The following is a 16,000-nucleotide window of genomic DNA, read 5'->3' as shown; positions in this document are numbered from 1 at the left end:
CAAAATATGGGTTTTAAGCAATTAAAATTAGTAACTTTTAACGTTGGCTCTTTAATTAATAAGTTGAGAGTGCTCGAATTGCAATTCTTTCTGGACAGTGAAAGCATTGATATTGCTCTTATTCAGGAAACTCATCTTAACTCAGATATTCCCGTTTCTTTAAGACATTTTTCTATATATAGAGATGATGCTAAACAAGGTTTGCTAATTGCGATAAGGAATAACATAGCACATAGTAGAATTTATAGTCCTTATGCTCAATTTTCTTCTTTATTTATTAAAGTTCAGGTTATTATCAATTCAAAGAAAACAGATTTATTAGTTGGTAATGTTTATATTCCCTCTAATATGTCAGTTAATAATCTACAACAAGGTCTGAATGTCCTTGCAAATTTCAGTAAAAATTTTTTTGCATCAATTTTAGGAGGTGATTTTAATGCAAAATGTGTTGATTGGGGTGACTCGCAAACGAATTCTAACGGGACAAGCATATCTGATTGGTTACAAAGCTCGGATCAAAATTTAGTTAGATTTTGCGGTAGAAAACCTTCTTACTCTGGAGGTCAATCGTATCTGGACCATTTTCTTTTGTCTTCACATATAATAGATTTCAATATTAAAAACTTTAAAGTTTTCCTAGGTTCCTCCTTTTCTGACCACCTTCCCCTTATTCTTCATATAGAAATTCCAAATGTTGATCTTTTATTTAATTGTGCGAAGTTTATTGTTAAAACAGATTGGACATCTTTTGCAAATGATTTCAATCAGGATTTGGCTGAAAGACTTCCTCCAGCAGACATTAATCTTACTAATATTGAAATAGATAACTACATGGAAAAGTTTGTTGAACATTTAGGTATTGCCAAGATTAAAAATTCCTGCATTACAAAGCATATAGAATTTTCTCCTTTTTATAATAATCAAATTAAGAAATTAATTGCTATTAAGCATATGTGGCAAAAAAAATTAAAAAAAATTTATCATACATCCGGACATAGAACTTCCCTGGAATACAAATTAATTTCATCTCAAATTTATTATATTAAAGTGCTTCTGCAGGATTGGATTGGTAAGGCGCGAGCAGAGAGGTTCAATAAATTCCTTGAAACTATTACACCAGGACCTCATGCTTTTATGAAAATTGATAGAGCGGCTAAGATGAAACCAAATGTTTTTTGTGATAAGTTGTTGGTTAATAATGTGGAGATTTATGAGGATAAGGCAAAGGCTCTAGTGTTCAAATCTTATTACGAAAGTATTTATTCGGAGATAACTCCTAATTGTGCTTCAGTCAGTCGTGTGGAAAGAACCCTGGATGCGCATGATCATATTCTTGGTGGTAATATTGTTGATTTTTCTCCACGTCTTACATCGCTTGATCCTCCAACAAATACTAATAAGCTTTTGATAAATAAATATATTTTAAAAGACACAATTATTTCACTGAATTCAAAGCCATCTGCAGGACCAGATGGCATTTCGAATTCTTTAATTAAAAAACTGCCAGAAAATGCTATCAAATTTCTACTTATTATATTCAATAATTGCTTAAATAATGGATATTTTCCGTTAAAATGGAAAGTTGCCAAGATAATACCTTTAAAAAAAATCGTAATTCTGTTGAGGCAAAAGAATTTAGACCTATTTCCTTACTATCGAACATTGGTAAGCTACTTGAAAAAATAATTCATTCCAAAATTCATGATTTGCACTCGGAAAAGTTTATTCCGTCTTATCAGTTTGGTTTCCAAAAATCACATTCCACGCAACATGCACTTTTTAAGTTCTCTAATGATGTATTGGTAAATTTAAGGAATAAACTTTGTACTGTAGCAGTATCATTAGGTATCGAAAAAGCATTCGATCGTGTTTATCATCGTGTTTATCATAGAGGGCTTATTTTTAAGTTTGTTCAGATTGGTTTTGATCATGGTATTATTAAGATTATTTCAAGTTTTTTGTCAGATAGGAAATTTTTTGTGCTTATTAATGATTGTACCTCGGATCTTGGAGTTTGCAATTGTGGAGTTCCACAAGGCTCTATTCTAGCTCCCTTGCTTTACAATATTTTTATGTTTGATTTCCCACATAGTCACAATAATTCATTAAGTATTCTGTATGTTGATGATTCTTTAATCTATGCTCATAACAAATTCCCTACCTTGGCATTGCGAATGGTAGAGAATCATCTAGAAAAAATTAATAATTTCTACAAATATTGGGGGGTTAAGATAAATGAGGCCAAGACTGTACCTATCTGCATCAGAAATGCTTCAGGTAAAGGACCTAGAGGGGTTGTAAAGGAGAGTAGAGACCTGATTCTAAATCTTAATGGTCATAATATCCGTTTTCAGAATCAAATGAAATATCTTGGAGTAACCTTCACCAACTTATTTAAATTCAATTTTCATTCTAACGACATGGTGAAAAAATGTAATAACCGTTTTCATGCCTTATCAATGATAATGAAAAATACAAGTTTAAGCACAAGAACCAAAATTTTGATTTATAAAGTGGCTCTCCGTCCAGTCTTAATGTACGCTTTGCCGATTTGGTTTCATTTTTCGCCTTCTTTGATGAAAAAAATTGAAATATTTGAACGTAAAATTATAAGATTTTGTTTAAACAAAAACTTCATTCACTTTAAAAAGAGATACTCAAATAAATATATCTACTCAAATTCTAAAGTACTCCCTTTTAATAAATATGCAATAAGAGCAATATTAAGGTTTTTCGACCATGTTCGGAATTGTGACAATCCATTGATTGCTGATGGTATCATGTCGCAGTCGAGTCATACTTGGGTCAACAGCAGGTATTTATCTCCACTTGGTATTAGTAAAGAAAATATAATAAATGATGTTAATCATCCAGAAGCCTTCTGCTCATACTTTTATGTAAAATCAACACTTGGTTCGCACAGGGGCTAGTTTAAGCATAAGCTTTATTTGCTATTATAGCTTGTAAGATTTCTCTTTTAATTAGTTTTAAGTTAGTTTTACGACTGAGTCGTAGCCCTCAGAATACATTTAAAAATGTCGGGAGCAAGCATTTATTGTAATTTTTTCTTTTTTTTTCCTTTAGATTAAGATCTGTTTTCGGAAACGTTTGTTTAAGATAAAATATGTATAGTCTTAAGTTATAACTTTCTACTTTTGTAAATAATTTGTATTTTTGTTTCTTCTTGGTCTCAATAAATGAAATTTGATTTGAAATTTGAGTTCAGATCCATTTATTACAGGTCAACGAAAATTACATGCAAAAAGAAAAGCGCATTATTAAAATCTACAATAGAATTGTTGGAAGACTAATTACGAAAAGGAATTTTTTATTGAGGTTTACAACGCCCTTATTTTTCTTCCAAATTAATAAAATTTTTATTTGAACTGTAAAAAATAAATTGTTTAATTTTATAAAATAAATGGCACATCTGTTTTCTTTTCGATTTATTAATAATAAATCCGGGAATTGGAACAAAATTTATCACATGCTCAGGTATTTTAACGTTAGAATTATATATGTAGAATATGACAAGTGGGCGTTATACAATTGCGATTTTTTCAGAATATCGTACTAGCATGGACAGAAATATGCTGTGTATATTGCAGGTGAGTATCTCCATTGTTTTTTGTCGCTATCCTCCATACAAATGGAACCACTGTGCATCAGTGCTAAAGGGTAAAAAAAAATAAAAAAAAGGAAATATTTCAGGAAAAAGCAGTGTCTATCACTTATTACCCTCCACCCGAGGTAAGGAATAAATGACACAGCGCTGCACTAACTTCCTAAACATTTGATCCATTCGAGCCCCAATTATAAAGCCTTATACTGTGAAAAAGGAACAGGACACGTTAGCCGTAATAGTAAAAGACTATACGAAAAAATCCTTTAATTGCGATTCGAAGGAATACTCAACTGCTGTGAGTCGAGGCACAGCAAGGTCAACTAGGTGACCAATCAATAACCTCCAACGATCCCTTTGGAGATTAAAAACGCAATAATACAATTTAAAAAAAAACCTGTGAGCATAGGAATCAACAGAGGAAAGATCCTTGAGAGCCAAATTGACATTCTCCGCTATGTCCTGCAAACATATAATAATATAGTGGGCAAATCGAAGAGAAAACCGAAGGTTAAGGAATTAAATAAATATACCATTAAAATGCAAAAAGATTGTGACGCTAAGCACGAAAAATTAATGACAGATGGCATAATAATTACAACTATTTCAAAAAAAAAAAATTTCGAGAAATGTTCATTGAAATTTGCATTTTTTATAAAAACGTCTGCCAAAAATCCAATTTTCATTTTTTTTCTTCGTCCAATACCTAGTTTATTGTCTTTACTAAAACACGTATTTTTTATTTTTATTTCAGATGATCCTGAAAGAAGTTCTGCTGACAACGCGGATCTACCTTTTTTCCGAGGGACTGCCGGAAATGGCGTCGTAATGACTGCCATTTTGATATTTTTTTGAAAATTTTACAAAATGTTTATTAAATATGAGTCTTTTAAATAAAAAAAAAATCATTAAAATATTTCATTTTTTATATGTAACAAAAATTATTGAAAAAAGGCCGTTTTTTGCCCGAGGAAGCCCATGTAACCCCTTAATGGCGGATGGCATAAGCGAAGACGACTATTTTGAGTCGAATTCCTCAAATTCCTATGACAACGTAACAGAGCAAATAGAAAAAATGATTTAACAATTCAAACATGCTCTTAAAGATGAAGTGGAAATTCGACTTGCAGAAAGAAAACAGAAACCTCAAATTGGCGCACAAAAACAACAGCAAACTACGTCAGATAGGAAATTTACCATTTTTAGAAGGAAAATTGAGAACCTCCTGACTTGAGTTTCGAAGTGTTTGTCAAATCAGATCAAATCGCATATTTGGAAACGCTGTTTAATAGCATAGAAAACGCGTACAGCAGCGATCTTTCAAAATATTTTAATTTGGAAATTGAGGAAGCTTACGACGAAATAGTAGCAGAATATTTTAAAAAGCTTCCTCGTCTAAAACATGGCTTAAAAATTGAGGAGCCAAAGAAGCATTTCGTCATAAATTGGTATTAGAAAAAATGAAAATTCCAAATTTCTGTGGTGAAATAAAATAATCGATATATTCTCACTCAAACAAATAAATTTATTTTTCCCCCACCAGTGGTAAGAACTTATAGATTCTTTTTGAGTTCAATGTTTGATGATACAAATCAAACAGTATTAAGTGTTCTAAGTCATATAAGTAATAAAGAGGATCCAGTTCAGAGATATAGTGGTCACCGCAATACGTCTTTTTTTGAGTCTTAATACAATTTTATATAAGTATTAGGTTTATAAAGTCATAGTGCAGGGTGGGCCAAAAGAAACCAAGGGGTGTAAAAGTTTAATAACTTTTTCGTTTATTAATTTTTTTTTTATTTTTTCTTTCAGATTATATAGACAACACTTGGAGAATTTATAATGGAGAGGTACACAACTGAACAGAGAACCAGAACAATAGAATTTTATTATTTAAACCAGAGATCAATTATTTTAACGCAAAGAGCATATCGTCGACATTTTAACGTCAGAATTTCGCCCTCTGAAGCAATGATTCGTTGCTTAGTTCATCGTCATCACCAACATGGCAGCGTAACAGATTTGCTTCGAACCGGTACACTACGTTTAAGTCGCACTGCGGAAATATTGAACGAGTACAGCAAAGTGTTAACGAAGCACCAGAAACATCTGCCAGAAGGCAGAAAGAGGATCCAGTTCAGAGATATAGTGGTCACCGCAATACGCCTTTTTTTGAGTCTTAGTACATTTTTATATAAGTATTAAGTTTATAAAGTCATACAAGTAATAAAAAGGATCCAGTTCAGAGATATAGTGGTCACCTCAAAACGTATTTTTTTGAGTCTCAATAAATTTTCATATAAGCATTAGGTGTATAAAATCATACAAGTAATAAAGAGGATAATACATATTTATATAAGTATTAAATGTATAAAGTCATACAAGTAATAAAGAGGATCCAGTTCAGAGATATAGTGGTCACCGCAAAACGTCTTTTTTGAGTGTTAATAAATTTTCATATAAGCATTAAGTGTTTTAAGTCATATAAGTAATAAAGAGGATCCAGTTCAGAGATATAGTGTCACCGCAAAACGTCTTTTTTGAGTGTTAATAAATTTTCATATAAGCGTTAAGTGTATAAAATCTTACAAGTAATAAAGAGGATCCAGTTCAGAGATATAGTGGTCACCGCAATACGTCTTTTTTTGAGTCTCAATAAATTTTCATATAAGTATTAAGTGTTTTAAGTCATATAAGTAATAAAGAGGATCCAGTTCAGAGATATAGTGTCACCGCAAAACGTCTTTTTTGAGTGTTAATAAATTTTCATATAAGCGTTAAGTGTATAAAATCTTACAAGTAATAAAGAGGATCCAGTTCAGAGATATAGTGGTCACCGCAATACGTCTTTTTTTGAGTCTCAATAAATTTTCATATAAGTATTAAGTGTTTTAAGTCATATAAGTAATAAAGAGGATTCAGCTCAGAGATATAGTGGTCACCGCAAAACGTCTTTTTTGAGTGTTAATAAATTTTCATATAAGCATTAAGTGTATAAAATCTTACAAGTAATAAAGAGGATCCAGTTCAGAGATATAGTGGTCACCGCAATACGTCTTTTTTGAGTGTTAATACATATTTATATAAGTATTAAATGTATAAAGTCATACAAGTAATAAAGAGGATCCAGTTCAGAGATATAGTGGTCACCGCAAAACGTCTTTTTTGAGTGTTAATAAATTTTCATATAAGCATTAAGTGTATAAAATCTTACAAGTAATAAAGAGGATCCAGTTCAGAGATATAGTGGTCACCGCAATACGCCTTTTTTTGAGTCTCAATAAATTTTCATATAAGCATTAAGTGTATAAAATCATACAAGTAATAAAGAGGATCCAGTTCAGAGATATAGTGGTCACCGCAAATCGTCTTTTTTGAGTCTTAATAAATTTTCAAATAGTTACACTATCCACCTCACCTCAGCACATTATCATACCCAGCCCTGCCAATGCAATTAATCCAGTACTATAAAATAATAAGTACACAAATAAATGAATACACAAAGCAATACAGTGAAATTCCCCAAGACGGACAGTCCTTATAACCGGACAGCTCCGATAACCGGACAAATTTTGTGTACACAGATTTTTCAATCATTTTTTCATACAAATATCATTCTAATAAACGGACGCTCTAATAACCGCACGCGGACACTGTATTTCAAGCCATTTCCATGAAAAAATTTCTCATAAACGGACAAAATTCAAAAACATCGCAAGCAAGCTTTGCTGTTCATTATAAAAATGAAATAGGGGATTCCCCTGTTAACATGTATGCACACATTCAAGCCGTGCGTGTCAAGTAAAAGGTGGTTTTCTATTCAGTTTGTCAAGTAAGTTGCATGCGAGTGGTTGCGTTCAAAGTTCGTAATAATATGGCACCGAAAAAGAAGCTACTTTCTATTAAAGAGAAAATGCAAGTTATTAATGTTTTCGAAAAAGAAAAGTTATCAGTACGTGGAATTGCAAAAAGGTAAAGTATGGTGAGTCCAAAATTTAACTTGCAGGTACACGTTTCCTTTGCTTTAAAAGGTTCAATATTGGCAAAACGCAAGCTGCTGAAATTAATAAAAATAAAGAAAAAATTCGTTCTAAATGGGAGTCTGGATCTAATATTCACCAAAAGCGAAGTTTCCTTAAAGAAGGCGGCTCGGAAATAGACAATGTGTTTTCATTGGTTCGCTAAGGCTAGAAGTCAAAAAATTCCGATTTCTGGTCCCATTTTGAAAGCAAAGGCAATGGAAATTGCAGGAAAACTGGGTGTACCTAATTTTAAAGCTCTGGATGGATGGCTAAATAAATGGCGATTAAGGAATGTTTCCTTCAAATGCATATCTAGTGAAGCTGCAGATGTGAATCAGGATGATGTCGAACAGTTTCAGACAAAGCTGCAAACTCTGTTGAATGGGTACAAGCCTGAAGACATTTACAACGCCGATGAGAGTGGGCTTTTCTTTCGTGCCTTACCGGACAAAACCCTCGCTTTTAAATCTGAAAAATGTATGGGAGGTAAGCTATCAAAGGAAAGACTCACAATTTTATTCTGTGCTAATATGGCTGGAGACAAGGAGCCGCTTTTGGTTATAGGGAAAGCAGCCCGCCCTCGATCCTTTAAACATATTCCAATTGCAAAACTTCCAGTGGATTGGAAGTCTAATAAAAAAGCATGGATGACTCGAGAAGTGATGAGCGAATGGCTGCAGCAGTTCAATCGAAAAATGAAAGCCCAGAATCGAAAAATGATCTTGTTTCTAGATAACGCGGCTTTTCATCCAAAGGAATTAGACTTGACCAACATAAAAATTTGTTTCTTGCCACCAAATACAATGGCAGTTAGCCAACCCCTTGATCAAGGTATAATCCAAAATTTTAAAACTTTGTATAGAAGCTTAGTTTTAAAATACTTGATAACTAAAATTGGCGATACAAGTTCTGCCTCAGAGCTCTCAAAATCAGAGCTCGCAAATAACTGTCGACCGTTTCTCGTTGTCTGCAAATAAGTGTCTCTCCCTGACTCTTTACGAAAAGACTCAGAGAGCAACCGTTTTATGGGTTCTTGAATGAGCTTGCTTGCGCTCAGAGCGAAACCGTTTTTTTCTATTCTGCTTTGTTCTGGTTGTTCCAAGACCGTTTTGTCGTGTTCAGTGGAGCAAAAAGTCTTTTGCGTATGTATTGGTATACATTCACACGCATAGGCAAGCAAATCGTTAAACGTCTGTTTTGCAGACGAAATATATTAATTGCGATCGTGAATTGAGTGTGTTAAGTTGTGAAATATTTGTTGCAGACAGTGTCAGAAAGCAAAAAAGATCCTGTTTCTGCAAAACTTATCAAGATTTATGCTGACATCGAAAACTTCGACGTATCATTTGGTCGCTTGCCATTAAATTCAAATAGTATATTGGAATTTTTTAATGATTTGCAGCTTAAAATTCCGTATACATACATGTAAGTGCACTAGCGCAGGTTGTGCTGGCTACACCTGCAACGCAAGTGTCCGTCGAACGGGCATTCTCAGCCCTACAGTTTATATTAAGTGAACGAAGAAGTTTGATTAGTGCAGAAAATCTAAATGCCTTACAACAAAAGTAAATGTGAAGACCGTTTGCGTTGAGTTTTTCGGTCATCGGTCTTTTGCTGACTCTCTTTGTGCGAGCGTTTCAACATGACACGGGCAATAAATAATTAACTTGAGCAATGATCCGCACTGTTTTCGGTACGCATCAATTACACTAGTCTACAGGCAATATGCAACTGATTGGCTATTGGTGTTTTTATATTAAATTAGGTGTACTAATAATCAAAATTATTTTTTTTACGTAGTATTGTAAATTTTTTGTTCTACTTGCGCCAAATCCATATATAATTTGAGTTATTTGTTAGTCGAGAGTATTTATGACATTTCTCGTATGTCTTATCTGTATTATTTCTTGTTTATCAATTTAAAACATGAAGGTAGTTGTATATTTATTGCGATAGCCGTGGAAAGTGAGATTATTTGATTAAAATGTCTAAAGTACGAAAACGTGGTTGTAATACAATCGACTGATTCATTTTGTTATGTGTGTGGCTTGTATACACCTAAATCTCATGCCAGATTAATAACTAAAGTGACTGAATTAGCATATCTCAAGTATTTTGGTTTTCCTATAGTGAATCAAGATCGGAATTGGACTCTTCATATTTGTTGCCAGACTTGTATGTCAAACTTAAGCCACTGGCTTAATGGAAATAGATCATCAATGCCCTTTGCTATTCCGATGATCTGGTGTGAGCTGACAAACCATGCTACCGATTGCTATTTTTGTATGACAAACGTATGTGGATTTTCAAAAAAAAAATAAGCACAAAATTCAATATCCCGACATATCTTCAGTTAAACGACCCGTTCCTCATGGCGAAAATTTACCAATTCCCGTTTCACCATTGCCACAGGACTTAGATACAGAACTTGGACGTTGTGCTGTTGATGACGCTATAGAAGAGAATATTATATCCCGTAAAAGAAGCAAAGAGTCTCCTGTGTATCAGATTTCCGAAGAAAAGAAAAAAACACATTTGATCGAGCAGCCTGAACTTAATGATTTAGTGCGTGACCTTAACTTATCTCAACAACATGCAGAACTTTTAGCGTCAAGGTTACAGCAGTGGAATTTACTGGCCAAAGATACAAAAGGTCACCGCGTTTAGATACCGTAATGAAGAGTTTGCCTATTTCTTTACATTACTGTACTGTAAAAGATTGGCCGCAAAGAGGTGATTTCGTGTCGGGTGAAGCTAACATCAAGAATATACCTCTAGTTGACCCTTGTAAGGTTTTGCTGCCCCCTTTACACATAAAACTCGGATTGATGAAAAACTTTGTTAAAGCTTTAGATAAGAATAGCGAAGCTTTTTAAATACCTCAAAGAAGTTTTCCCGAAGTTAAGTGACGCCAAGCTAAAATAAGGAATTTTCATTGGACCCCAAATCCGAAAAATTCTGAAGGACAAGCAGTTTGAAGAGAAACTAAACCCCGTTCAACGTAAAGCCTGGATATCATTTAGAAGCACTGTCACGGATTTTTTAGGAAACAAAAAGTCTAACACGTATGAGGAACTAATCGACGAGTTGCTAGAAAACTACCAAAGAATGGGTTGCAGATTGTCACTAAAAATTCATTTTTTACATTCACATTTGAGTTTTTTTCCACAAAATTTGGGTTCCGTCAGTGATGAACAGGGAGAGAGGTTCCACCAAGATATTTTAACAATGGAACAGAGATATCAAGGCCGCTGGGATCCTGCAATGATGGGGGATTATTGTTGGTTCCTAATGAGAGAAAGTAATAGAGAATACAAGAAAAAATCGCCATTTGCAAAGAGGAAATCTACAAAACAGTTTCAATAGTTATATGTAATTATTACACGATATAATAAACGTCTTACATAAAGTATTAACTTTTTTTATTTTTAAATTTTATCAGTATATTAGTCAACAGGGCATTTTTCAAATATTTCTTCAAAGAGACTTTTTTTTGATGTAACTGGAAAACTGTACGTGATGTGTTTTTTTACCTTCTAATTCAAACTTAGGAACCTTCAAAGATAATGATGCACGCATAGCCAAGACAGTTGCATTTTTTCGCTTTTTATTTGTAGACTTGTGTTATCAAAATCGTAAAATGGTCATATTTACGACCTGAAGAAATACGATGTCAGATGAAATAAGAACTTCAACTTTGGATCACACCACTGCTCAAATGCAGTATAAAAGAATCAGCACCACCAACGCATGAGTTCAGTCAATTCAGTTCAATTGAGATTGGAGCATTAATCCACTACAGAAAAGGAAGGCGACATCCCCGTTAGGAAGAGACTATCAAGGAAACCTGAAGGACCAGCGCTGCAATTGGTATATTCATTTAATTTTAATTACTAATATTTATTTCTTTTATTTCAGTACAATAAACAATTGTTGTAAAACACGAAACTGCATTGTTTTAATAAAAAAGTATATATTAAAGAGAGGAAGTTAACAACAACCTCCATTAATATATAATTATATAAGCATTAAGTATATAAAGTCATACAAGTAATAAAGAGGATCCTGTTCAGAGATATAGTGGTCACGCAATACGTATTTTTTTTAGTCTTAATAAATTTTCATATAAGTATTAAATGTTTTAAGTCATACAAGTTGTTAAATCCAAACAAATACTCCTCTGCATTACTCCCACAAATTACATAAAGTGATAGAGGCGTAATGCAAAGGAATATCAACCGCCCCAACTTCACTCAACAGGCGAAAGAGGAGAAACGAAAAGAATACAATTTTCCTGGGTTTTTCGCAGCAAAGGCATATTATGCCGCCAACACAGCAGACGGTTTTATAACAACACTGCAGTGAGAGATTCTTATTAAAGTGGACAAACACAGGAGAAGAAACCTCAACTCATCACTTTAATCAACAACATCAAACCAGGATGTTGGACAAACGCGTAAAGCGCGAGAGTTATCATATCTTCCCCGACCCTTCTGCTGTACAACAAGTCGCACATTCCTGGAACAATGAAGCGACAGGCAAATACTAATTTTTCGTCTATGTGCTTATGCAAAAAACTCAGCGATCATTGGTGCCGCACATAGAAACCGCTATACGTAGACGACTGGCTGACGCCACGAGAGAAAAAATCAGAAGCAAGGCGGACAGTTTTTCGGCTGGCCAGCAGTCGGTAGTTGGTTGCGAACTAGCAAAGCGAACACTTGTATAAAATAAAAATAAAAAACAGTCTAAGTTGAATACCACGAAACTAAATAAGTGTTTCTTTTAAACATAACTCGAGCGCTTCAGAATACAGAAGCTTTAGAAAACAACTCGACGTCCACCACAGACGATTTCGACCACGAAAGCAGTGCAAATGTAGCTACCACACCTGAAAATATTTTGCAAGAAGTCGGTCCAGAATCTACATGCAACACAATAAATCGGAAGGGTATTTATTCGCGGACAGGTCTTGCCGTTGTGCTCACTATGCACACTGGTTTAATTAAGGTGAAGCAACAAAAGTTGGAGATAGAATCAAAAATGAAAGATTGTCAGCTATCTTTAAAAGAAAAAGAATTTGATTTACAATACGAAAAATTTTTATTTGAAAAAGAAAAATGTAATTCAGAAGAGAGAAAAAGAATACTAGAAATTGAAATGAAAGAAAAATTGGCTTTCAGAGAGCTTGAAATGAAGGAACGAATAGCAATGGAGGAATTAGAAATTAAAAAATAAAACTATACATATATACTACATAAAATTAAACAATTTTATCTTTATTGTTTACAAAATGTGTGTTACGGATTGCCAATGCATTGCCCACTCTCTCGTCACACTATTATACAATTACCAGTGAATTGCCCACACTCTGGTCACAGTGTTTTTCTTTGCAATAAGAATCAATTTTGTATTGCAGGCATACAAAATCATGAATATCATCAAATTTAACGTCAATATAAGTGAATATTAATAAAAGATATCAATATAAGTGAATATTTAATAGTGAACATTTACCTACATATTCATTTAATTGTGTTTTCATTGTATTATTTAAGTTTGTCTCTTTGCTGTGTTTGTTTCAATCATATATGTACATTTATGCAAATAAAAAGATTGAATATTTTGTGACCGAGTATCAATTTATTGTCTTATTTAATTTTCTTTTTTTGCTATACATGTGTTCGATAAAGTTTTTATTTAAGGAACGAATCCTAAAATACATTCTTGCTCTGAAAAACAATTATTTTTTTACTTTCGGGCTACAATTTACAAAATTACTTAAATCTAAGTGTTTCTGGTGGTAATTTGTACATATATGCAAATCAGTACCATTTACATCGTCAAATACTGCTTGCAAGGCTCTCATATGCTCCATCAACATATCTGTTGGTTTTGAGAGTCCTCCTTCAGAAAGGTGATCCACCCAGGTATAAGACGAACAATTTTCTGAATTGGCACAAATTTCGGGGTTGTCTTTACTCAAGTTTGTGGCAGATGTACCCTGCCAAATTTTCAAGCCCGTCGTTGTTGAGAATCTTCAAGTCATCATTTTTTTCAATTGGGTCAGTGGAATTTAGATCAACTGACACACGTTGAAAAATACTGCCTGCAAAAATATAATAATAATACATACATGCTTATAAATAAAGGGAATAAATTGTTAGTTAAGATTATTATTACAATTAGGATAAGAAACAGTGGTTTAAACGAGACTCCATCCTTTTCTGCCGTTCATTAGCCTATGCAGGAGTTAATCTGGTTAACGTGAGAAAAGCGCTAGGTAGCAACTTTGTTAGACTCCGCGAACTTAAACCTGTAAGAGTGTTTGGTTATAAAAGTAAAATTATTGTAATCAAAATCCTATAATTACCCATTTCAAACTGCAAATTTCTTTCACATTCGAAGGCGCGCGCGAATAATAAGTCAACCGTGACGTCACCAAGAACAGCTGACTGAAAGCAAACATGCGCATTGCGCAATCTTATTTCTATCATTCTTGACATCTGGTGCTAATTTTTCAAGTCACTCGAGCCTAGGGTTGCCAACCGTACTTTATTATAAAGTATTATACTTTATTTTCCAAAAGTATACTTTATACTTTTGTATAAAAATAAAGCATCGAAAATACTTTATTTCATTCATTCATAAGCGAACAACTATTTATCGATAGTTTAAGTTCAATTAAAATGAACGTACGATGAAAATTATCATTAATTGCTAAACACACCGATACATGCTACTGGTGCCATCTCTTACAAATATATGGCATGTGCTATCGCTTAAACATCAAATTATTCGTGCCATCTCTTACAAAAGTCAAGTTTTCTGTCCATTGCAAAGTAAATGTTTCTTTTTCCAAAATATGTTCTTCTGATAGTGATATACCAGCTACGCCAAAAAAACGAAAATCAGCAAATTAAAAGTTATGCAAAAATACAAACCCGAGTGGGAAAAACAGTACGGATGGGTAACAAGTGATTCCCAAAATAAAACTAATGCAAGGTGTACAATCTGCGCAGTGAATTTTACAATCGGTTCAGGTGAATTATTTCATTTAATATTATGAATATATTAACGCGGTCTGTGTAGTTTTTTATTTCTGTTATGATATATACATGCTTACAGTGATATTTAAGTTAAAGTATAATTCACTATGAAGTGTTCTATATAAAATATTATTGCTTTGGTTAATTTTCCTTTTTATACATAGATTAAGCAACATCAAGAAACTCAAAAACACAAGTTTAAAACTGAAGCCAAAAAAACATCTAGTGTATTAAAAAATTTCCTTACATCAAGTACTGAGTCGAATTCTTCAGCATCAAGTGAAAGTAACAATATTACAGCAGTGGAATTAGCATTAACTTTTCACACAGTGAAACACAACTTATCTTACAACAGCATGGAAAAGAAGTGGAGTCACGAGAGGAAGAAGCTCCTTATAGAAGTACGTTTGCAACATGAACCAGAATTTAGTGCAAAGAAGAAAAAAAGGAATACAATTTTGGAACAAATAATGCGGGAGATTCGGGATGTTGAAAGCACATATCCATTTTCTAAAGATGAAGCGACTAGATGTTTTATCAACATAATGGGCACGTATAAAAGAATCAAGAAACGTAACAACACATCTGGTGAGAGTTCTACAAACTGGGAATTTTTCGATGCCTTAGACGAGGTATTCGGCAGCCGCAGTAGCGTTCTTGTGCCAAGTGAAATGGTCGAAAGTTCACTTCATAATTTAATAGAAGATTTAACAAGTGATGGCCCTTCGACACCTTATTCCAGAGAATTGTAGAAAATTCACAATAATTCTTAATTTGTTTACTCTAATAGGCTGAAGTCTTTTTAAGTTGAATTAAAACCAAATATCAATGCAATAAATTTATTGTTATTAATTGAATTCAATAAAACATGTTAAAACAAAATGCTCTTAACTAATAATTTAATTGATAAAGGTACATATGTACGTACTAGGCTGATAATAAAGTTGCCAATGCATCTCTCTTTGCTTTTGCATCTCTCGGTCCTGATAAAGTGGTTTCTTCGAGCGTTTCAAATTCGATGATGTTTGTTTCTTCTAATATTTCATCAGTATTGCTGCCTTCATTTACAATAATAATGTTATAAATTATCATACACGCCATTGTTATTAATTTTGGCATATATGGACGTTGAACTTCAATATATTTTAGTATTCTAAATTTCTTTTTTAAAATGCCAAATGCCTGTTCCACAACAACCCGAGTTGAGCTTAGAATTACATTATACTTTATTTGCATTGGTGTTAAGAATCCGTTATCACGATAAGGTACCATAATAAACTTTTCCAACGGATAACCTCCATCGCCAA

At 33.3% G+C, this 16,000-nt stretch overlaps 1 protein-coding gene across 1 annotated transcript; it reads left to right on the top strand.

Moving 5' to 3' along the window:
- The first annotated feature begins 14,508 nt into the window (after positions 1-14,508).
- Positions 14,509-15,481, top strand: LOC120770130. The gene is made up of 2 exons (XM_040097312.1): positions 14,509-14,687; positions 14,858-15,481. The coding sequence occupies exon 2, from the start codon at positions 15,050-15,052 to the stop codon at positions 15,443-15,445; it is 396 nt and encodes a 131-aa protein (XP_039953246.1). The 5' UTR covers positions 14,509-14,687; positions 14,858-15,049; the 3' UTR covers positions 15,446-15,481.
- Positions 15,482-16,000: the final 519 nt, after the last annotated feature.

The sequence above is a fragment of the Bactrocera tryoni genome, chromosome 3 (genome assembly GCF_016617805.1).
Source record: "Bactrocera tryoni isolate S06 chromosome 3, CSIRO_BtryS06_freeze2, whole genome shotgun sequence".
NCBI classification, from domain to species: domain Eukaryota; kingdom Metazoa; phylum Arthropoda; class Insecta; order Diptera; family Tephritidae; genus Bactrocera; species Bactrocera tryoni.
The sequence above is the reverse complement of the archived record's forward strand: the minus strand, read 5'-3'. Positions and strand labels throughout refer to the sequence as shown.

Bases quoted from the DNA above. Each gene is read 5' to 3' on its own strand.
- LOC120770130 (XM_040097312.1), top strand. From the start codon at position 15,050: ATGGAAAAGAAGTGGAGTCACGAGAGGAAGAAGCTCCTTATAGAAGTA.